Source organism: Blennius ocellaris (assembly GCF_963422515.1).
Source record: "Blennius ocellaris genome assembly, chromosome: 1".
Classification (NCBI taxonomy): Eukaryota; Metazoa; Chordata; class Actinopteri; order Blenniiformes; family Blenniidae; genus Blennius; species Blennius ocellaris.
The window spans coordinates 15,066,763-15,091,617 of NC_137650.1; the positions used below are offsets into that span (position 1 = coordinate 15,066,763).

The 24,855-nt window shown below is 41.9% G+C and overlaps 1 protein-coding gene across 2 annotated transcripts in view; it reads right to left on the reverse strand.

Annotated features, from left to right (window-relative positions):
• Positions 1-24,855, reverse strand: part of adamts17 (ADAM metallopeptidase with thrombospondin type 1 motif, 17) — a 107,464-nt gene that overhangs the window by 71,950 nt on the left and 10,659 nt on the right. For both annotated transcript variants that reach the window (XM_080496351.1, XM_080496350.1), the window contains exons 3-6: positions 22,582-22,753; positions 3,857-4,029; positions 2,251-2,334; positions 1,644-1,801 (exon numbers count right to left, since the gene is read on the reverse strand). In XM_080496351.1, the coding sequence (XP_080352477.1) occupies positions 1,644-1,801; positions 2,251-2,334; positions 3,857-4,029; positions 22,582-22,753 (587 nt within the window). The remainder of the gene's footprint in view (positions 1-1,643; positions 1,802-2,250; positions 2,335-3,856; positions 4,030-22,581; positions 22,754-24,855) is intronic.

Consider the following 24,855-nt stretch of genomic DNA (forward strand, 5'->3'; position numbering starts at 1 on the left):
GAGCTTTGTGACACACTTTAATTTGCCGGCATGCCGACTCGCTCCGCTCCCCCTGCAGAAGATTGATTCTGGCTGCCCCCCCCCCGTCCTCACAGAGGAAGCCTCCTGACAGCGGCGGCAGTCAGGGAAGATCAGGTTTACCACAAACTACCCCAAAAACAAAAGGCTTCTGTACACATGGCCTCTGCTATCTCTTTGTAGTGAGAGGAAGCGGGATAGAATCTGACAGCAGACATGAGCACTCATTTAAACAAAAGGATTCCTTTCACCGCCACTCGCCCGCCTTTGAGTTACAGCAGGTAATAATAGCTAATCCTAAATTAGAAATGTGTCATGTTGCACCAGACGCTGCCTTGTTGGGACTCAAGCATGAAGATGGAGAACAAATCGGCTTTGCTGACAGAGCGAGGAAAGAGAGATTAGGCCTGAGACTCCAGCTGGCTTGAGATTGAAGGTCAGGAGCAGCGTCTCAGATCAGGGCTCTCCCTTCTTTGAAGTGCACATTAGACGACGATGACGAAGGGGGTTTCACATTTACAAAGAACTGAGGAATAAGCAAAAGTATAGAAGATGATTTTGCCCAACTCTGAAGACAAGAAAAGGAACTAGTGTGTCTTCATCATTCAGCAAATATAGTTTTCTCCACCAGCAGATACAAAGACACATCATCCATCACAACCGGATGACGATTCTGAGAATCCAGTCCAAACATGTCAAAAAGACATGTTGGGGAAAAAAAAAAACAGGAAGAGACAAGAAAAGACAACATAAACATGTTGGATGTCTGTCCAGATTTTTGATATGTAATGAAGACTATTTAGGCTTTCCTGAATTGCTGAAGTTGAAAGGATTGCTGCAGATTTCAGGTCTCACTCACAGTACAAGACTCAAAACAAGTGACAGTTGCATTAACATTAAAGCCAAATTTGTGAATCTGAGGTCAAGTTATTCCAAAATACATCATACTCAATGTAATGGGACGTAACGATACAGAAGACGGAAAATCACATCAAAACTAAGGAGAAAATGGTCATAAGAATACAACCACTTGTAACTTGATTGCACACTTCAAAACTTACACCAGCTGAGGACAGCTGGTAAAAATTAACTGTCCAATTGTTTTCTTTGTGTGTAGTTTATGCAGTCTAACTGTACAAAGCTTGTTACCTTGTTACTAACAAACTCGCCTCAAAGCCATGCCATCAGGGGGAGTTTGTAAAAACACCCAGAATGTAACAGCTATAGGAGAAGTTTTTTGGGACATTTCACTGTACTTTGCACATGAGTTTTATTGAAATTGGTTTTATGTTGAGATTTGTGTCATTTCATGCAGTTTTGTTGAAAATATAGACATTTTCATCACATACACACTGCACCATCACAAAGAAAAACTTTTCAGTCTAAATTTAAAGGTTATTATGGCACTATTTTACCAGTCCAGTCCACTTGAGATGAAATTGGGCTGAATGTGGCCACTGAACTAAAATGTGTTTGACGGCTCCGTTAGGAGTTTCCTTGATCCTGATGAGTTTTCCAAGTGAAATAAAATCTCCTCTTCACCTGAGTAAACATCACTCAGGGAATGACAGAGATTGTCGAAGGAAGCCAACTGACTGATCACAGGAATAATTGATGGCACATACCTGGTGACCAGCACAGCCGTATCCACTGGGGGGATGTCATCTCTCCCACCAGGAACATGGTTGGTACCGAGGTACCGAGGCCCACCGAACTCCTGATACTGCCAATAACAGAAGCTCTCCAGAGACCTCTCTCCATGATGGCCCACCTTCAGCTTTTCCTGAAGAACAGATGCACTACTTTTACTCCTCTCTTCCCCAAAGTTATTCATCTCACTTCAAATTGACCAGTGGGTGCGAAAAAATCTCAATGTGCCAGGAACTTTCTGAAGTTTTCACAAACCCTTTAAAATCAGACTGTGGATCACATTCCTGAGGCCTAAAGTACTTTCACAAAGTAGATTTGCGGAAATTCTTTGCATTACATCAGATAAAACTCTTCACATGGATGAAATAAAGACAAGGAAAATACTTCTGGATGTTATTGAACACAAATGAGTCTTTGATGTGAGGAGGGAGTGTTCGTTTTGGCAGTCCAGTCCAGAGTCGCTCTCCCTGCAGAGGTCCATGACCTTCTTCTCGCACTGGGTGGGACCAAAATCAGCTGATACTCAGCTTTTAGGGCTGACAGGAGGTGAAGGGGTCAGGGGAGGTGAAAAGTCAGACTTACGGGGCGGCTGTGCAGCAGCACGAGCTTCGTCACTCGAATGTTGATCCTCACGCCGAGACTCTGGTGGTGGAACATGTTGTAGACCTGTATGGGGCAGAACACGTCAAATAAGAATCATGTGAGAGAAATTATTAAAATAGTATGTTAAGACACACAGAAAAGCCCTTTATTGGTTTTCTTCACAAAGAGTGTAAATCACCAAGCTTGAAAATCCAACAAAGAACCACAGACAGCAGAGACGGTGTCCTTCATAGTGCAAAATAATCTTGTTTCTGGTGCAGCAAACAAATATTCATCTGTCAGTTTGAGGGAAAATACAACTATGATCACCTCTACTTCTGCATCCTTCCACAATGGCTACTTTCCCGAACTGTTCATCGCTTTTACCAAAGCCTGGAGTTGCATGTCTGGATGTCAACATGCCCCCAGAACTGCTTCTGGCTGTTCACAGCACATCCAATCATGTCGAATCAGTTTGTATGTGAAGCAGATGCTTGAGTTTGAAACCTGGAGACTGTTGTGAAGCCTGCATTAGAAAGCAACTCATTGATGTAACCATGCTACTTGTGGTTGTAACAGTTTAATAATCGAATTCTACTTTGAATTTATGAATTTGGTTAAATGCACTGAGGTTTCTGGACTCAGTACCTTTGTGGAAAATGAAAACAACTGCTGGCTTAGCTCGATGACAACTTTAATATTTTAACTGTGTCATGGAGGAAAAGCACTGTTTCCGTATCTTTATTCATTACATCAGTTTCTCTCAAGAGGAGCTTCCATTTAGATTATAGAGCATCTTTCTCTTCAAACATCCAGATTATAGAGCATCTTATATCAACTGTTATCACTCTTATGTCACAACATCCTCAAGACAGCAGCATGAACAATGGATGTAACTGAGCATTTTTCCAATTAAGGCAAATGAAAAAATACAATTATATATACATATGAAGAAAAGCGGCAGAAAATGGATGGATGGATGGATGGATGAAGAAATGCGCACCACAGCCGTAATTTATCATACTTTTAAATCCCCAAAATGTGAATCAGAGATTGAAGCTTAGGTGCGAATAATTAAAGCCTGGTTAGGGATTGACAGATGGAAAACGTCTTATTTGAACTTCTTACATTTGAGCCCTTGAGCCCTTTCTGAGCTCGCCAAGAGATTATAAACGGTCTTGTACAATATTGGTCTGAATGAAATGTGGGCCAGGAGACGTCTTTCCTGGCCAAATACAATATACAAAGTGTAAACAGCTTGTGAACGCACATCCTCGGTGTATGTTCATTTCCTTAGCAAATGTGTAGAAGTTGAACAATGTGTTCCTCAGTTAACGTTGCCACAACCATTTGTTTTGGACAGAGAAAGACTGCAGATTTAATTTAGTGGAACATAACGGTCTTCACCGTGTTGTAATTTCATATCATTCAGACATCTTTGGAGCTGATTTTCCGACAACAGTGATGACATGAAGATAAAGTCGATTGTTCTCAGCTCTCTTAATGCTCCTGGAACATGAATGTCATCTTTTATCAAACAAAAAACAACCCAAAAAAACTCTTGAGAAGCAAGTGAGAAGAATGTGAGGGTTTGTGACATTCCTACCATGTTCATGACGGTCAGCAGGAACCTCTGCGCCGCCTCGGCACCGTGGTACTGCACCATGTCCGAGTCGGCCACCACCACCGTCTCCACCGTGTACGTTCCATGCAGGCGGATGGCGTTCCTCTTCCCACGACCCTCCTCGCTAACTTTTGACCTCTTCTCCTTCTTCTTCCCTGCAGCAAACAGACAGGAAGACCGAGGTCACAACGTCGTCGTTTTTGAAGCAAACACATTTCTAAAACTCCACAAATAATTTTTTGATGAGTTTGTTGATTTGGAAATCATGCCCACCTGGCACGACAGAACTATTGGTATGAGGTGTATTAGTGCATAACAAGAGTCACTGGGAAAAAGAAAGAAGGCCTCAGAAATAGGATTTTAAAGTGAAAGAGTCTGACTGCCACAAACTCAACTCACCCGACTCATTATGAAGTAGTAGTGATAAGTGACAATTGGCTTGACTCATGTAACATCGAAACTTCTCGCCTTTAGATTCCCCCTCTACTAAGTTTTCTTCCACCACTTCTCAGTTATTCATTAAGGCATCAATAGATCAGCACATATGACCTGAAACTGGACACATGCAGAACTGGACTACAGGCCTACAGTCAGATCATCACAAGGTAAAAAGCCTGAAGTTTCGGTGTGCTCTCCAGAAAGAGGTTGGCACTACAGACCTGTTTCTGCCTTCTCTGGCTTGGCGCTTTAGCTGCAAGTCTGGTTTTGAATCAAACACAGCAACTGGATGAGGAATCTGGTCTCCTCTGCCTCCACTTCTGATCATTTCAAAATACAGCCACATGGCTGAGAGATTTGGAACTGAAACGGAACGAGGGGGTGTAACCGACTCAAAACGAGACCTGTTCCATGTGGCTAATGTCTGTGTTTCTCTTTTCTGAGGTTCAACACAAATGGAGAATATTATTCACGTATGAAATGTTTGTACAGCTCCAGAGGGCTTTGAGTCCAAGACATGGCATGTGGCTGTGTATTATTGGGCCAATGGTGCGACGACTGTGATTAAGAGGCCAAAGTTGGCATGAGCTGTGGACTCCAACAACAGCAGTGTCCTCGCCGTGCCTTCCTGTCGGCTCCTTCTCTGCCATTGGTGCAGATGATCAGCCAGGCAGACAACCTTTAAATCACATCAGGGGCGGCGGGTCCATTTCAGTGTAATGTGAAAGTCAAGTAAAGTACTGTTGCAGAGCAGCAGGGGCTGGGGGAGTGGCGAGGTGGCGTGTACCACCATCTGATGGAGTCTTCCAACAGGGGAACACACCAGCTCACAAAGATCAAACCATCTCAAAGTGAACATGATGATGGGTTCAGTGGACGCCACAGTCACAAGATCTCAATCATATTATGAGGGTTTTATGGTGGAATGGGAAATCTGCATGGCTGAACTGAGACAGGAAGTGAAGGCGAGCTATCCTCTCACTATTACAACAACTTACAAATTACAACTAACCCTATTCAATAGAACTATCAATTTGTGTGTACGTTTATTAAGAGTACGAAACAGCAAAGTCAAAAAAGCCAATATATGTTATACAACAGCAGTACCTATGGTCTGTGGAATGGAGACGATACAAAAGTTAACCACAGTGATGAAATCTTCCACTGTGTTGTTAAACACCGACGTTCTAAGAAGTTACAACCAATTATTGCTTCTCACCTCTCCAAATGATAGCAAGGCTCACACCATGCGAGATATTTAAAAATGGAGCCACAATTACCCGTTTACTGGTTCATTATTGGTTATAGGCCACACAAATTAATGGTTTTGCTTTTTCTATTTCATTAAAAACTGCATTTATGCATCATTTGAGACAATTTAATCCCTCAGTAATCATCACATTAACCGACTCGGTCTTCAATAAATTCCAACAATCGGCAGAACCTCCAGTGCCACTATCTCCTTCATCCTCTTCCTCCTCATCATTATTATCGTTGACGTTAAGTCGGCTTGTTAAGAGTGTTAAGCAGTTTTAACATTCCGGCATGTATTTACCAGGGGGGCTCCAGTGTGGGACGGCTTTCTTGCCGAACTCAGCGGCCACTTGTGCAAAGCCAAGTTCTTGGTTGGAATGAGCTCTGTATTGTTTGGCCCATCTGGTGTGTGTTTAACTTGTTTCCTGGAGTGTACAAATGTGACTGATAGATGTTTTGTTCTCCGGAGGAGCACTGATAGGCCTGTGACAATACAGCACAAGAGTGAAGGCTCCCTGTAATGGACATACCCAAGACACAAACTACAGACCAGGTTCCAAGGGGGCCCCCACTGCATTGGAAACCAAACAGCCAGAATAATCCATGCATTGTTGCATATGTACTACGTAAAGGCCTTGCATCACACTCTTGATCCTCCTGCTTTGAGTCAATCTCTCCTGACAGATTGGATGTAGCAAATGTAGCAGATTGTTGTGTCTGGCTTGTATATTAGTGTTTAGTTAATAATAAAATGCATGGAAAATCTGAAAAACTAAAAGCTTCTCTTTACCAAGCTGAAGATGGACCTGCATGTCATTGGGGTCAAAAACAAAATTGGACGTCAACTGTGAAGGATCTGTCAACATTAATTCAAAACATCTGCTTTTGCTTTGTTTCATTACTCTTACTCAGACAAAAGACTTATTACTGAACCTAATAGACAGCAAAAACATGATCCAAGACATTGTATTGTTGATGTTTGAGGGATTTTGGACTGTCATCAAGTTCTTAAAGCCCTGAAGAAGCCAACCATTTTCCTGGAGATGGTCGTTTTTGTGTTGCAACTTTAAATAGCTGGAATGTTTCCCAACTGGCCTAAACCAAAGGACAACATGCAAAATTGAAAGTTGTTTGATCAGTCGTTTTCCACGTCAAGGTTTGGTGAAGGTTAACCAATTCAAACTGCTGTGGCCTGCCAACAGAATCTAATATCTATTGCAGCCGATATAGAAACGCAAACATCACAGGCCAGTGGATGTCAGGTGATACTTAAATAATTCTTTGTCGACATCCGCATAACGTGTCCATTTTTTACTTGGTCAGTGAATAGGTGAACTGGAGCAATTATAGAATGATAGCTTTCATTTCTCAGTTCGATGAATGATTTAAAAAAATAGAAAGAAAAAGTTTGTTTGGCCATTGTAATGTCAAAAAAACCAAATTCGAACAACAAAATTAGCACATTGAAAAATTTGCACTGTTTGTATGCTTTTCATACAAACTAGTAAGTAGTCCCTCGGTCTCCATGTACTCCCATTGTTAATGTTTACAGCACCTCACAACACCTTTTTCAAAACATTGTGAAAGCATGAAACGAAAACACAAATACCATACGTTTTCACTTGAAAAGTCATGTAAATAGGGCCTCAGACTGTATGATGATGAACGAATAAAGTAGCTTTGGCCCATTCAATATGAAAACTTATGTGGCACAATGCTACAACACCAACACTCATGCATGCATCTAATTTACTAAGAACTACCCTGCTTTGGATTCTTTGTTGAAGAAAGGTCGGGGGGTGGGGTGCGGGTGAGGGCTTTCCAGATACAAAACCATCTGTCGCAGACAGAGACGCCTCGGCTGTTGCTACGTGGAGGTAAGGTTACCTCTGACAGAGTCACAACAAAGAGAGAGGAAGTGACTTCCCACAACAAGGGATCATGTCATACCCACAAGAACCTCCACCCACAAATGTTCCTCTCACGCCTCCAACATGCTGCAACTCTTCCGATTTTAAGGTGCAATTAAGTCAAAGACTTATCATTTCTCCATTTTATGCGACGATACAAATAAGGGAAAAACCTGAATGCTTGTGCATTTCACCTTCACACAACGGCATCACAGAGGGTAAACCTGCTTGATTATTTGTCAAGAATTTCCATGGATGGTACTTATTCCACATGATTGTCAGTTTGCAGGGGACAAACACAGCAATAATGTTTGAGTCACACCGAGACGCATTACACACCGCTTTGAACTGCGATCCTAACATCAGCACAGCACAGGAACAATGGCTGTGCCGACTCAGCGCTTTGTGGGAGACCGCTGACTCATGCCGTGACGGGACCAATTGCTGCAGTTTGTGCTCGGGCCTGAGGCAATGATCGTTGTTTAGACCGTCTCAGAAGGTAGTCGTTTAAAAAAAATTTACCTCCAGTGTGACGGAAACATGTTGGACAGTTTGTTACTTTGATACGTGAACAAAGCTACATAATCATGATGAATATATGAAAGCACGGAGAGCTACATCGATTTTTATCTACCCGACAAAAATATTTGACAAAATGAGTGTCTGTGTCAATAGGCCTCTTCCACTGAATGAGCATATACATTTAAAATGGTGATAAATGGATGTAAATGGTGATAAACAGATGAAGTAAAAGCGCACACAAAAAAATCTGCAAATCAAACTAAATACAGTTTTTATATGTATTGCAAGATTCTATATAAACAACTTTCTAAAAGTGAAACATGTTTTCAAACAAATTGCATTTGGTTGAAAGTGGCTAAAATGGCTCTTTTGGTCATAAAGGCGTCAGGCCCCGGGGGTAGAACAATACTTAAAACACTCCTTTACTATTGTCCACAACACTGGCTTCAATTCTGCACCAAGAACAGCTGCATGCTTCTCCAAACTGAGCTTCATCTGTGATCTATTACAGATTAAACTTTTGTCTGAAATCTCCTTTTCACTAAATCTTTTACATGCCATTGTACAACATAGAAAATATCTCCATTGCAGTGACTACGGCCTGCCATCACTTGCATTTATCATTACAGGATTTCTTCAAAGGCAATTCTAACGCGTTTCAAGCTCTTTCGGTGCAAAGTGCTAATTGAGGAATCAGTCTGATTTGCCACACAACCAAGAAACGGAAGAGCCACATGTCTGCACAAAGGTTGAGCTATGACATCACAGTGTCAGTCAGTTCATCCAGGTCAGCGACTGCAGCCTCGCACAGCTTTCTTTAACCAGCATGGTGGCGGTGCCAAGCCCTAAGTTAGAACCAGCTCCACATTTTTCCACCGAAAAAAATAAAACAAAAAATAGAGGTGCTGGTGCCAAAGTGCTCACAGCAGCACAGCTCCCAAAAAGTGTTGCTCTCAAAGTTGGACACAGAGTCGAACACATAATTGGTCAGAATTGTGACTGACTCCCTCCGAAGCTTACAAAAACACTTGAAAATTGTATTATGCAACACTCAAACCTGCTCACGTAAAATTAAATACTTTTTTTTTTTTAATCAGTATATTCTCATAATTGTAAGGTTTTATGTCTTACAATCACATAAAACCTTTCAATTACAGATAAGAACATCTTATAAATGTTGTTAAACAGCAATAAAAATACAGAATTGGGGCATATTCTTGTGTGTGTGTGTGTGTGTGTGTGTGTGTGTGTGTGTGTGTGTGTGTGTGTGTGTGTGTGTGTGTGTGTGTGTGTGTGTGTGTGTGTGTGTGTGTGTGTGTGTGTGTGTGTGTGTGTGTGTGTGTGTGTGTGTGTGTGTGTGTGTGTGTTTAATAGGAATCAGATGTGTTGATGCAACATGTGCAACATGTGCACTCCTGAGTGAAATGGTGTGTGGATCCCCGACGGAAACGACCCTGATTTCTGCAACATAATGTTTGCTTCTCAAACCTGTTGAAATGTACGCCGGTTTTCAAAAGGCATCAAAGCAGAACCGGCTCCACACCGGCAGCGTCCCAGTGGGGGGAAAAAGGTCAAAGACGTTCCAGTTTGTGCACTCGGAGCTGGTGTGCAGCGCCAGATTTGCAGTCTGTAAAACACGTCTGTGACAGATGTTGTACGCCTTCACACAAAGTGAAATCCGGGATGATAATACTGATAAAGTAGGAGCTAAATCAGGAAGCAGTTTTTGTGCTGTATAAAGTTCGATAGGAATATGAAAAGACAAACAGACTTATTATTGTACGTTTCATAAATGTAAGTGTAAATGTGTTTACTTGACACCGACCCAGCTTGTTTTATCTTTTCCGAAAACAAATAAAAATGCTGAAAAGTCTTCGCATGGAACATAATGTATCCGGCTGTTAAGATCATTCTGACTTTGAATCCTGTTCAGATCAATTGATGCCCTCCTTGTTTCATCATTAGGGAATGAAATGCAATAAATGCACCACAAGTATCTTTCACCAATCAAATTGTGACGGGAAGTGATTGGCTTAAACTGTTTCTATGAAAAATACAACATGAAGACACATGAACTCACAAGTCTGAGCCACTAAGTATCTTCTGGAGTTCAGCTTCATCCGCCAATAGAGACTGTGGGCGATGCGGTCGAAGTGAAAATGGGCCGTCCTCAGAAAGTGAGCGAGTTAACAGAAGAAATGACGGAGACCACCAAGAACCCCCTCCTGAAGAGGTTCAAAGCTTCAGCAGCTGACATGTTGGAGACTCTGCAACACCTGCGACTGGTGCCTAATGGAGAACCTGCGCAACAGCTGTTACTCCCACTATGCACCAGTCAGAGCCTCACAGTCAAAAACACTATTCAGAAAAGAGCAAATTAAATCTGGATTAAAGTTTATCCAAAGTAATGCTTCGGATGCCATTTATCCAGTCAAGCCCTACTGCCCCCGATTGTGGTGACAAGATTGTTTTTCACTTCATTATTTCAACATTGCATTGCATTATACAGAAGACCAAAGAAGACAAAAAAAAAAAAAAAGATCTGCCTGTGATTAAAAAAACAATAAAGGAAAGAAATATACAGCACAGTTATGTCTGGTTAAAATTGGGTCCAAGAAAAGAAGGAACAAAGTTATTTGTAAGTGAAAGCACAAAAGACCTTTAGTTCATTGGTCTGGGACCAAAATTGAGCTTTTGGATCATCAGATTATAGACCTTTTCTCTGCACCGCTCAGCATGGAGGTGGCAGCATCATGTAATGGGGATTCTTCAAGGTCGCAGGCCAAGAGGGGCTTTTAAAGGATGAGAAACAAAATAAATGCTCTCAATATATATATATATAATATTAAAAAAAAAACAAACACAACCTGATTTGTCTCCAAAAGAACTTAGACTTGGAGAAGATTTATTGTTCACCAAGACAATAAATCAAAGTACAGAGCACAAACTACCCTGAAACAGTTTAGGGGTGAATGTTCTTGCCAAGTTAAATCTTAAAATTCAATCCGATGGAAAATCCCCAACTGGACTTGGAAAGAGACTTTTTACACCTAATCTATTACCCGACTACTGCAGAGAGGTGTTGGTTGGATGGATGGATGGATGTTACATCAGGCAGCCACAATATATTATTGTTGGTATAATCGAAGACATGACTCCTGCTTAATTCCTTTATTTGCCATCTGTAGTGGATTCAGTACGTCTGAAGGCAGGCGGCCAGTCTCAGTCATAAGCAGAGTTTATTGCTATCTGCCACATTTAAAGCGAAGAGGCAAAACCAGTTCAGCAGTCAGGTTGTTCTTCACACAGTCAGCTTGTTTCACCTTCTTAAAACTCACTGCTTGTCATGGTATTTCCCTCTGCTCGTATAAAACATAGCAGCAGGAGCTGGGACAGGGCTGTTGGTACCATTATTTTCTATTTGTTTGAGTCTCCACTGTGTCCTCTTTGTGTGCTAACCTCAGTCCCAACATAGCGAGCAGGTCCCACACTGGCTGCACTGGACTACAATCTCAAATCAACTCTTTGAACTCTGTGTCGTGACCCTCAAACCATTACTGAGCACTTTTGTCAAATATGTGGAGGGGGGCTCGTAATCCTTCTGAAGCCAAGAAGGAGTGTAGTCAGGGTGGGATTTAGTGAAGGGGTGAGGATTAAATCCATCTCTCTCAAGCATTGAATGAAGCCATACACATACAAATATGCATTTTCAAATCTAAGCAAATCAAATCTGCTTGTGAAGTCACACAATTAACCCAAAATCATTGTTGTGCAAGGCCTCATATTAAAAGAGCTAATTGTGGTTGATCTCAGGCCTCAAGCAGGGGTGACAAACAGCCCAATATAATCAAATTGTGTGTTTAAATTTTTACTTTAAACCGTTTTGTTTTTGATATTTTTTTTGTCATAGTGCAGAGTAGATGTGATGAAATGTTTGTATTTTCAAAACAAACAAACAATTATGAAGGAAAATTTACTATAATGTCGATATGAAGTCATTTTAATGAAGCTTTCTGGTGCAAAATACAGTGAAATGTCCAGAAAACCTCTATAAAATAGAAGTTTCTATAGAAAATGCCTATAGCCAGTCTGGGTGTTTTTACAAACTCCCCCCAGCTTTGAGGCTCGTTTGGTAACAAAATGGTATCTCAGTTGTGTCCCATATTCTTGAGAATTTGTTGAAAAAAAATTCTGTTTTCTTAAAAGTGTTAGTATTTTTCCGGCTGCCTGTACTCGGTCCATGTTCAGTTTTTATTGAATTTACTCAAATGCGACTGTGGTTGAACTCATCTTACTTGTGCAAGTGTCAGTGGCAACAGGCTGTGTGTGGCCGCCGCATCACAGAGGGCAGGTAGAGACACGTATAGAAAGCAAGCAGCTGCAGCTTGGGAGGGCAAAACCTGGTTCCAAATATGATTTTATCTCTCAGCCTTTGGCCTTTGTTTTTTGCATTTAAATTTTCTGAGTGCAGCCTCAATAGTTCCCTCTGGAAGTGCAAAACGTTACTACGTTGACAATGTTATTTCCTTAGCTTAGCGAATAGCAGTGCTTGCAAGCGCAGTAGCTTCAGAGCTGTATGTGTACACATCATCATTTTTGGTTCATAAAGGTTTCAAGATTACACATCAACATTTGAACGATGCCCGTTTCCTTGGAAACAGCAGAAATGCTGAAGTTAGCATGTTGGGCCACAAGTTGGCGTTGTTTGTTTTTGTGACGAAACCACACCCCTGCAGCAGAGAACAATATGCTCCAAGTTGTGTTTTCTCCCATTTCCATGGAGATGGAACATTTTCGAAATGTTCCACCTTGGGAGCCATTTTTAAAAAGTTGTGTTTTCAGGGGCTAGGAGCACTGTTGTCGTGTAAACGCTCTCCTGAAACGCAACAAAAGTTTTCTGTTCATTTGATATCATTGTGTAAACAAGGCTTAAATAGCTCATGACACCATATTCCATGTTAATTTAATTATTTGCACCGTAAAAAATAATAATGAAAGGCATAATTGCTATCATCAGATGTGCACTGGAATCTTGATACATTTACCATTCTGAGAAGCACAGCAGCCAAACACCCCGGCGCTCGCATGGAGCTGTTGGGGGTTTAGGGTCTCGCTCAGGGAGTCACGGTGCAGGTTTTTTGGACTGTGGAAGGAAACCGCAATACTGAAGTAAACCTGCATGCACACGGAGAGAAGACGCAAATTCCAAACTGAAAGGAACCTGCCGGTATTTGAACTGGGACCTTCTGGCTGTGAGGCTCAATGTGGCATCAGAACGAGGCGAGTGGAAGACGTATTATCATATCAAATCAGATCTACAGTCTTTATTCTGTCATCTCCCACTGTAACTGATATGGACACATTTAATTCGCCTTGACAATCTTTTGTTGGCGTCTCGTCTTCAGGTTCGTCTCAATCTGTGCCGTGGTTGCTCGGTTGATTGTCAAGATATGGCTCAAATCTGCACGGTCTGACATCCAACGCCCCAGCGAACACTCTCTCATACTTCTTCTTCTTTCTTCTTCAACTACCCATGAAATGTTTTCACAAATGTTTTGGTGTCACAAGGTCTTTCAGACCCACAGGAAACGGGGAATGGCAGCTCCAAGTTATTGGGTCAAAGTGGATTGTAAATACACATGCAATCAATGAAACATCTTCCATGAGACCTATGGGTAAGATTCATCATGCTTTGCCACCTTCACCCCCATCTACAGCCATTGCTTCTCCAGATAATGACTCATTTGTCAGGCCATTAAAATGATGTAAAGGAAAAGCTGCCTCATCAGGTTTTGCCAAATTCTTCATTGTGAAATGACGTAGCTGCGACGGCGAGGTGCTCATTGTAGGTCATTCTGGCAGTGGAGAAAGTTCAGCAATGGGCTGTCTGACCAGTCTGCACAGGAAGCTGCTGGATTCCGATGTTTGTATGGCGGCCAGCATTAAAGATTCACTACTTTCTGTTACAGTGGCTCCACTGTGGAGGCAAACCACACCAGCCAGCGCTCACTGCACACACATCCAAGAGTCCCTGTTCTGAAAACAGACCTCTCAAGAAAGCTAAAAGAAGGATCAAGGTGTTTAATCATGGATGTTACATAAGGCTGCAGATCATATCGATTCATATTCATGAACATGTTTCATCAATAGATCACAAACCAATGTTGCACAATATTAAGCATGCAATCATTTTGAAACTATGAAAGTGTAGTTCATGACCTTGACTTCGGTCATTTTTCCTTCATTTTGTTAGGGACTTCTTCAAACCTGTGTTTACATGATAATATTTTAAGCGGTAACAAGTTTGTGTTTTCTTTTTTTTCTTCTTTTCTTTATTTGGAGTCACTTAACAAATACAACATTTTCGTCTTAAAATCAACATTAGAAGTGATCCTCCTTTTCTTTCTTTAAATAAAGTAGAATGAATCACACAAATGCACATGAACAACGTGCACAACAGAACATGGGTTGTTTTAGAAGTTTGTGTTTTCATTTCAGAAAAGTTTCCCATTTGGACCACAGTGTTTTGAAAATGATATTCATTCAGATGGCAGGAATACTGAAAGAGGTTTTCATGTTGCCACTCTGGAGGCTGGCATTGTAGTTATTTTCCATCTACTCACACATGTGCAGAAGATCCATTCACTACAGGCGCGATGTGCATGTGCAGTAACAGCATTTTAGAAAAGTTGCGCTTTCTCCCATTTCCATTTTGATGTCGTCTGAGCGTTTTCAAAAGTTGCATCGTCTGTGACCTTGAGCAACAATGTTGGGTAAATGGACCAAGAAGGAAACAAATGTTTTCAGTTTTCACTTAAAAATGTGGAAACCGGTCCTGAGGCTTCAAATAAATATAAATGGAAAAAATGAGCAAATTTTAAATACAATGAAAAAATATTTCAGTTTCAACTTTTCTCAAATTGATGAAGTTGTGGGATGAAATGTGAAGTGCAGACACACTGAAGTAATCTGTTTAATTTTTACAAAATGAAGTTCAGCATTTATCATTCCTTCGGTGCAGCGTCTGCAGTTGAGTGGTCGTTGTATCGGTCCGTGAAGGAGCTGAGCCACGACGATTTACCGGTCGATCTTCGTTCCTACCCTCACCTATGGTCATGAGCTTTGGATCATGACCGAAAGAACGAGGTCCCGGATTACAAGTGGCTGAAATGAGTTTCCTCCGTAGGGTGGCTAGGCGCACCCTTAGAGCTAGGGTGAGTCGAAGTTGAGCCGCTGCTCCTCCACATCCAGAGGAGCCAGCCCAGGTGGCTCGGGCATCTGTTTCGGATGCCCCCCGGACGCCTCCCCAGGGAGGTGTTCCAGGCATGTCCCTCCGGTAGGAGGCCTCGGGGCAGACCCAGGGCACGCTGGAGGGACTATGTCTCTCAGATGGTCCGGGAACGCTTTGGGTTCCCACCGGAAGAGCTGCAGGAAGTGTCTGGGGCGAGGGAAGTCTGGGCATCCCAGCTTAGACTGCTGCCTCCGCGACCCGGCCCCGGATAACACGGTAGAAAATAGATAGATGGATGGATGGATTTATCATTCCCACGAATGACTGCCGTCACCTGTATCCACTCTCTCCTATCATTTGTTTCATCAAGTGTGACTGACGGACGGATGGTGTTAGTTGGTGACTGAGGTGTGAATGTCAGGTATTTTTTCTCATCTCAGAATTTTTCAATGATATAATTTACACACGTGATGACTAAATCTCATAACCACTTCACTTCATTTAATCCAATCTATTCACAGTGAAGTCTACCAGAGTTTGGCCGAATCTCGCTCAACAGTGGGATTTCAACCTGTGATCATCTGTCCAAATGTCCACATCCCATACATCTGGTCTGTTAGGCTCAGTGTTTATGGCCTGGACTTTTAGGAGATACTCCTCTGTATTTGTGAAATAAGTCTGAGACGCTCCCAGTAATACTCTACTGAAATCTCCAGTCTGAATTCTCTAATCGTCCGTTGCTTCTGTTTCAAGAGGTTTCCAAACAGGAACATATTTTACCAATGCAACAACATTTTTTTAAGTTTAACCTGACGTATTGTTGATGTGTTGCTCTCCATTAGAAAAATAAGCTTTACATGGCTCGCACAACATAGCTCAACATCCTAATGCGGATTTCATGCAGCGTCCCGGCTTTGTTAGGAGTGGCGGTTGAGGGTCAGCGGTGTCGGGCAGAGAGACAGTGCTTGTCATGATACGAATTCTTTTCGACATTGAGCGGATTGTTAATGACTATAAAATCTGCTTCAGTTTGCATCACTCTCCAGAGAGCTCGTGGTTTTGGGGGAGGAAATGGGAGCTTTGGTGAAAGAAGAGGAGAGAAGAGAGGACTACAGGAATGGAATGGACGGGGCCGGTTGAGTCCAGGCAGATGTGAACGCAGAGGAAAGAATTTCTGATCTGGCACTTCCCACCACCTCAACCCCCGTCCAACTCTCTGCAGGACACCAGGTGCACACGTTACAGGCGGACAAACCCTCAGAATCAGCATCTAATTGCCCTTGAGCCTCTAGAGCCGGACGACCCCGCCCTCTAATTGAGATTTCTGCTGCCACGACTCTCAAAAGCTGGTCTGGAAGTGACCCAAAGCATGACAATAGGAATGTCAACTATCTGCCACGGAGCTCCAAGAAGTTATCCAACCGAATAGAGGAATAATTCAACTTCAGTATGCTTTCATACACTAAGAATTATGTGGCTACAGAAGCATAATCCATTCCACATCAGCAGATACGAGTCTCATGCAGAACAATGGGAGGATATGGAGGAAGAACGGTTGGAAGAGGGCAGCAGAAAAACCCCTCGAACTCACTCTGCAACGATTGAATACAAGCAGACAGAAACTGCAGGCCGACACACACACACACACACACACACACACACACACACACACACACACACACACACACACACACACACACACACACACACACACACACACACACACACACACACACACACACACACACACACACACACACACACACACACACACAGGTCTGCAGGTTTTTCTTCTTTCCTTCTAAAGAGGAGGTCTCAGTTATTTTGCCCCAGTTATGAACATATGGAAAGAATTTATTTATACAGGTTGTCAAAAGTTCTGGTGGTCTGTAGGCTTGCGTGATGTTATGTAACTTTCAGGGTGCAGCTCAGTTCTCAAGGTCACACGGCTCTCATTAATGACTTCTAATTGGCTGAAGGCTAACGGAATCAAAACAAGGCGGACGGCGTAAGGCGCAGTCAGCGTCTCCGCGGCCGGCACTTTGTCTGCTGAAGACTTTCTGTGAAGCGAGGAGCCTCGACAGTGATGTGTCATTTCTGCGCGAGCCGTGCTGCTCTTGCAGAAGTAGCCAGCTCCTCACATTACCTCCACCGTCCACCCAGCACAGTTGTCAGACACAATCTGCTGCAAGCGGAGCAGGTGTGCCAAAGTCCACCAGACACATCAGCAAAAACAGACGCAGAGAAACTCATCTGTGGAGTCAGGAGAGGCAACACTTCTTTACGCGGATAGGGAGTACAGGGAGTATTAAAAAAAAACAAGGCAGTTGACTGCATACAAATGTTGAAACATAAAAAAGACTGCAAATCAAAACCAGTGAAATACAGGCACGAAGAATTAGGAGAGTTGCAATGGTCATAAAGCAGTCGCGAGTGGATTTCGTCGGAGAACTGACCGGCATGGTTCATTCCAGGTGAAGAGACGAAAAGTGAGTTCTTCCAAACAGCTGCCCTTCCATTGCTGAGGGGGATGTTAAAATTAGGTGTGTTCAGTTTGATTCATGGTGCAACCCTATTGCCCCACTGTTATCACATGTGGGCACATAGAAGGGGGGGCTCACAAAATAATTAAAACTTGCATGTTTGTTTGCGGGGGTTTGCACCACCTCAGGCCTCGTTTACACAACGTTTCAAGGGAAAGTGCATCATTTTCACATTTTCATTTCAGAAGATTTTTAATTTACACGAACAGCAGAGACACTGAAAACAATGTAGTTAGCAAGCCAGGCCATGAGTTGACACTGTTGGTTATTTCTGTAATGAAACCACACATACCTGAGTGCAGATAACAATACACTATAAACACTTAAAAGGACATTCATATTGACAGATGAGTAAGTGAGACTATGACTATACGAATATGATGGTGTAGCAGCCTCCAGAACTCTGGAGGCTGCAATTGTCGTTAATGTCCAACTACTTGTGCATGTGCAGAGAAACTATTACAGCCATGGTGAACATGCGAAGTAGCAGCACTTCCACAGTCCACAAGGAGCCAGAGCTCAAGCAAAAGTGTCGTTTTCGCACTTTTGCACAATAACTGAGTCCAAGCATTTTAGAAAAGTTCAAACGTTGGTAATCGTCTCCAAAAAGTTGTGTTTTCAGTGATTGAGTACCGTTGTTGTGTAAACGGACATCCAAAACAACAAGTTTTGCGTTTTAGTTTAAATTGCTGCATAAGCGGAGTCTGATCTTTATCAAATGCTTGTAACAACATCTCTCTTGAAACATAAGATATTGGATCAATATTATAAAAGCTCTCACAGCATTATATTTACCATCCTTTAACGTGAGATAGTTGATTTGCAACATCATTTGGTACATAACAACTATCCTCGACTCCACTTGTTAAATTCAAGAGAGCAGGTAAAATGGCTCACGCTCCCAAAAAAATAACCACAACAGTTTTGAACCATGTGTAAGACTATCTAAAAAAAAACTAAAAAAACTTCAAACACCTCTCCCTTCCCAGTCTGTGCACTTCACTCCAGTGAAAAGGACCATTTGTCTGAAATGGCAATAGGAAAGTGTTCCTGAACTACTTTCCAGAAATGCAGAAACTTTTCTCACATCCATGTGTCAGCTATGAAATGCAATATGTTGGGAAAATGTCAGACACATCCAATCATTTCTTCGGTGCTCACTTTCATAGAGTTGATTCCAGCCAATGTGAGGCGAGAGGTCAGGTCAATCAGAGGTGTTACACAAAGACATGCTCAATCTCTCACTCCAGAGAAACTGACAGGCGTAGGCATTGTATGACCAGGTGGGCCCTACATATAACTCTTGCCCCCCTACCTTGTCCATGACTGACCCGCATGGGTCACCAGGAAATTATATGAGGCGCGCAACAAGTTTTTTTCAATTCTGGTCATTTGTGTGTGAAAACCAGGGCAGTGAAAATGGTCAAAGCTGCCAATCCCTTAAAACTGTCGACTCTTTTTGAAAATGGATGCAGAAGGCAGTTTTCTAGAAATGTAGGCCAATCAATACTTAAAATAAAACAAGACAATTGACCTTTTAAGGTAATGTGTTAAGGTCATGAGTGATCTCCGTCGTCTGAGTCTGACTGAAACGCAGACTAAGATCAGAGTTGTCCTTGAACACGTTGCCATTACTCACAGAGATGAAGTGCATGCAGCTGCTCAGAACAAGCTACTCACGCTACCATAAAACAGCAGAGACTCTGGGCCAAGGACTCTTCTGGTCATGAGGTGCTGCAGGAAAACTTACCGAGGAGGGGAAGCCCTGACCTCATCCCAATTTTGGAAAATCTAACGTACTCTGATCAGTCGCGTTAGTTACTTAATTGTGGTTGCACATACGATAACAATAACTCTGAAGCACTTGATTCGGTCATGTATCTAGGAATTACAAACGGTACTTGAAAATTACTCTTTTTGAGTTCCTGCACCAGTTTCACAATAGTCATCACAACATTGCCAATATGTAAATGTGCCTTTGCATATTCTCATTGGTCCAGTTGGAGGCGTCTCTCCGTGTCATTTGGTTCAACTGCTTTGAGAGGCTTTCGACCTGCACAAACTACACTGACGTAACATAACAGACCACTTTGACGAACACTTTAGATTATAATGGAAACAACATTATTATTATCCTGAGACATCAGATGTTGGGGAAAAAAACCAACAAATTAAACAAGAAGGCAAAACAATTATTTTTAAACTGTACATAGGATTTCCTGTCTGAAACAGGATCCTGGTCTGACTACAGGTTATCATTAGTTAATTATGCTTTCTCAATTTCCTCAATGGCCATAATTCCTCAGGGAAAAAAAATGGTTGTCGATTTCACACAAAGCAGTGTGAACATTTCTACTTCCCTGAATAAATTTGTGACAAAAATCAGAATGGCAACATTCACATGATCATCGTTTCTCATGTATTTGCCAGCATTTCAGATAAAAATTGGCATTTACCCCAAAAGACAGAGACGAGTCGGAGCATTTCCAAAAAGTTCCACCGGGAGCGGTTTTCAAAAAAAAAAAAAAAAAAAAAAAAAAAAAAAAGACAAACGGACAAAACTCCCTAACTGGAACGCACCATAACTTTAAACCCACGGGCAACACCAGAAGCACAAGCCTGATTGGTGTCTTGTATCCAACTTAATATTTCAATGTATAAGTTACATAATAAGTTCGTCTAATGGAAATCAACCGCCTTTCTACTGTGTGAGAGGGTTGCACAGTTTTTGGCTGTGTGTTGTGGCTATTGGCTTCCCTCACCGAGTCCGCTTTCAGACCAATTCTCTTCCAGACAAATGTTTGGATAACAAGCTTTAATCAGTAACCATTTAAACCCTTCCATCAGCTCTTGATTAATTGTTACAACCTTTTTGGATTTTTTTTTCACTGGATGTAAAAAAAAGAAATGTGTTCAGGAGTGTTAAACAACAAACTGCCACAATTTTAAAGAAGAACATCAACTTTGTTCTCCTGGTTGGAAAAAAAAAATCCTTCTTGTAAATTCATGTCTGCAAAAAAAATCTATAAACTTGGCACAGGGGCACCAAAGGTTTAAGAAAATATGCACATTATTAATGCACAAGAGCGAAAGAGGGGTTTCTCTGCTTGATAGCGTTATTAGCGAAAAGGCTCAGCAGGTTCCAACATGAACTCTGCAGAAAGGAGATCGACGTTAAATAAGGAAACATCTGCATTCCACAGAGCCTCTCTTACAGCACACTGGAGCTGAATGAACATCAAAGCCTGCTAGATAGCAGTAAATGCTGCTGTGAAACATGATTTATCAGCTCTGCTTCCCTGGGATGTCGGACAGGCGGTCTCAGCCGAGAGGGCGGCGGGGCAGACAGTAGTCCATTCACACGGCTCACAACACACACGCCGCTGCAGACATTTGGTAGAGCTTTCAGGGTTCCTGAGGTGAATGCATAGAACATTCCCCGCATTTTGAGCCATCGCACCGAATCCGTCCACCATAATCCCACTCGTATGTATGTAGCGCCGTCTGCGTCAGAACGCGAAAAGCATGAAATCCTTTCGCATTTGTGTAAAAGTTTAACAACAATTTGCAACAGTGCAACAAGTAGAATGTGAAGATAATTCAGCAATGACACCGCTGTAATTTAACGTTTAAAACAAACCATTCTAATAAATCTCAAAGGTGCTAAATATTTACAGTGCTGCTAGAAAAATGATGAGAACTCTGGATTTTACACTTTTTTTAATCTTCTTTGGCAATGAAACACCTCCACCATGCTCCTCCAGTAGCTGCTGACCTGAGCAGGAGGAATTTTGGACCATTTTGTTCTTCCAGGACTGCTTCAGCTCAGTCATAACATTGAGACATCCGAGTTCATTGCACAGCATCTCTGATTGATTCAGGTCAGAACTCTGACGGGGTCGCCGTCTTCGTCTGAAGTCATTCTGGAGAAGATTTACTTCCATGTGTCGACTCATTGTCCAGCTCCATTAGCAAACATCTTCTTTGTATCATTTTTCCCGGTGATAGTAGCCTGTGAATACCCCAAGGCGGAGAACAATACACTAGAAATATTCACAATGGGAGTACAGGGATATTCATATATCCCAGGAGAATATGGATGTATAAAGATGTATTTTCAGTAGCCGCAAAAATCTGTTGTTGTGTAAACAAACTCCTAAAACGCACTGAAAGTTTTCCAGTTTCACTGTAAATGGAGCACGAGTTGTGTTTTGCATGTGAGAGCAAATAGACCATTCATATTGTCTCTTGTCGTCATCTACATGAGTTCAGGTGTGATTGTGATTCGCTGTATTGCTCTGAGGAGAGGAGGGAAAGTAACATTAAAGTGATAGCTTGACATCCATCCAGCTTTTAAACCCCCAGGGTTTGTCCAGGATACATCCTGGACATGCCAGCAGTCCAAAACAGAGACACAAACTACTACTTCCATTCTGACTCACTCCTGTAGGAAATTTCAAGTCACCAATCAGTCTCAAATTTGTGTTTTTGGACTGCAAAAAAAAAAAGAAAGCAGGACAATTCAGAGAAAACCAACACAAGAAGAAAGAAAACATGCAAACTCCACACAGAAGGGGCTCCAAGCCAGACTCGGACTGCACCGGCGTCATTCTCACAATAATGCAAGAGTGTAATTCCACTGTGCCGCTTTGGAATGAGAAACACTGCTGAATAACAAATGTTGCAGTGAGACAGATTTACTTGTGTCTTTATTTTATGCAGCAGGTTAGTGTAACCAAGTTCTTCCATCATCATGTCCATCAGGCCTGCGTGTTCCAACAGCACCACGTCAGTTCTGAGGTCACTCACCTTGTACGGTCCCACAGTAGCGGTGCTGCTCGGCGTCCTGAGCAGCGCCGCTCTCGGTGGAGCGTCGCTGTCGCAGCAACTGGTGTTTCAGTCCGGAGAACGACTGCGAAGCGTCGTGGTCACCCAGCGGCCGGATGAACAGGCTCTCCTCCCCGATCTGTATGAGGCCAGTCTGTGCAGAGACGAGAACAGGATGTATCACGTTTTAGGATTATATTTTCAGCATAAACTGCTAAAATTATATCACCCATTTACAATGCATTTCGCAATATTGCACAACAATAGCATGGCACAATGAGATTGTGCACCATACATCAGAATACAAAACACTATGGCTGTAATTTATGTCACATTTTTCAACAGGTCAACATCATTTAAGCCATTTAGCCTAAAAGCACCTTCTCAAATACATTGCTGCAGGTTTCAATATATGTTGATTATTGTACAATATTGTTGATATATTTATTGCTGCAGTGCTGTATGGTACAATGTGATTTCTGTTTTGTGGTGCAGCCATTATTACGCTTTGCGATGCAATATTAAATCATTCACACTGTGTAGTCTAATGAAATAATGTGACTTCTGTTCTGTTCTGTTATTTCTTCATTAATATTGTGCTGCAATACAAAACAATGTCATTTATGTTTGTACCCTGCAACAGAATGATGTGCAGTACGCCAGCAAAACTGAATCTTTTCTTAATCATGCAATTTTATTTGGATGGTATTTGGGTCTTAAGTTAACACAACTCCAGAGTGTTCACCAACAGATGCCATGTGTAAATGGATGTGACTAAAATACTGTCATTGTAGAAATATGAATATTACCGATGCTTTTACAAAGTGTCACTTGTAGTTTATATTGCCATGTAAAAATCACTGCATGAAGAGAGAATGCACGTATTTAACATCAGTCTTTATCTAAATGTGAGACAATTATATATTCTTCCTTCCAAAAAGGAAGAAAAAAAGTATGTATTTCTTGTTAGTGTGAGGTGGTGGGTTGCTCACATTTAGCATGAAGGGTTAATAAAATCATCAGTATGTCTGTTAAGGCGGGGAACACATGCTTGGGACTCAAGGCATGTCCATAAAAAACATTATTTGGCCGCTCTACAAGCATCAACACAACCCAGAAGAAACTGAGGTAAAGAGTTCAGTCAGTTCAGTTTGAATACACACTGCATGTAAACGTTATTAGTATCGCAGCTTGTCTTGAAGCTGTTCTTCAGAACAAGCTAAATTCAGCACAAACTAAATGTGCAAAAGCAGTCTTGGCAGCAAACTCTGTCGTCCTGCTCCCGGGTCTTTTATTCCACGCGTTTCTCCCTCATGCAACTGTGCATCAAAGGCAAAATGCTCCATTTCCCCTTTGACATGACATGAAACAGTCTTTATTTAGAAACTGGCATAAAAAAGCCAAATTATTTTGACCTTAAAACCAATGTGGTGAGTCCTTGTTATGGGCACTGCACCTTCAAAAGCTCCTCCGGCTGAAAGGGACTGGGAATCCACCATGTGGCCTCAGAGGAAAACCCCAAAAGAGAATTATAGTAAGGCCGTAGTTCAGAGAGGACGGCGATGGTTGGAAACTATAAAAATGCTTCTGTCGGTCTTTTTGGAAGAAGGAAAAAAAAAAAAAAGATCAGTGTGACCTCCTCTAGAAAATCCCTGCAGGAGTTTCTTTCCGAAATCTGTTCATGAAGTTGAGCGGTTTACCATACAGGCTGATGCAATCATTCAAAATAAAGAGGAAAATAAAAATATTTGCAATCTTGCCAATATGAAATTATACCACTGTCAAAAACATAATGCACTTTAGTTATTATTTCAACTTTCTCCTACATCCGATATATTATATTATATTTGTTTTTCCTATCTGATGTTGGACTAAATTTACTCAATCTGTCGATCGCTTACATTTTCCACCTGACATTTGCTTGTAGATCTGCAATTACTTTGCAGGCAAATTTTTCTGAAAGCCGTTTCCTTTTTAAATACCATTACATTGGCATACGCCACCATTTAATGCGTTAAACTGTTAAGATTCTTCCTCTCTCAGGCGTGAACAGTAATTGTATTCCCTGCTAGGATTTGTCTCACACCACAGCCTCTGAATGGAGAGGGACGAGGAAGCCGAGCAGACCGACTCAGTGGCCTGACCTTCAAGTTCAGCATGTGAATAAACCAACAGGAACAATTCATGAGTCACTCTGTGTGCATGACAATACCAAAACTAAACACTCGGTCAGCTGAGGTCAGACTGAATGCTTCT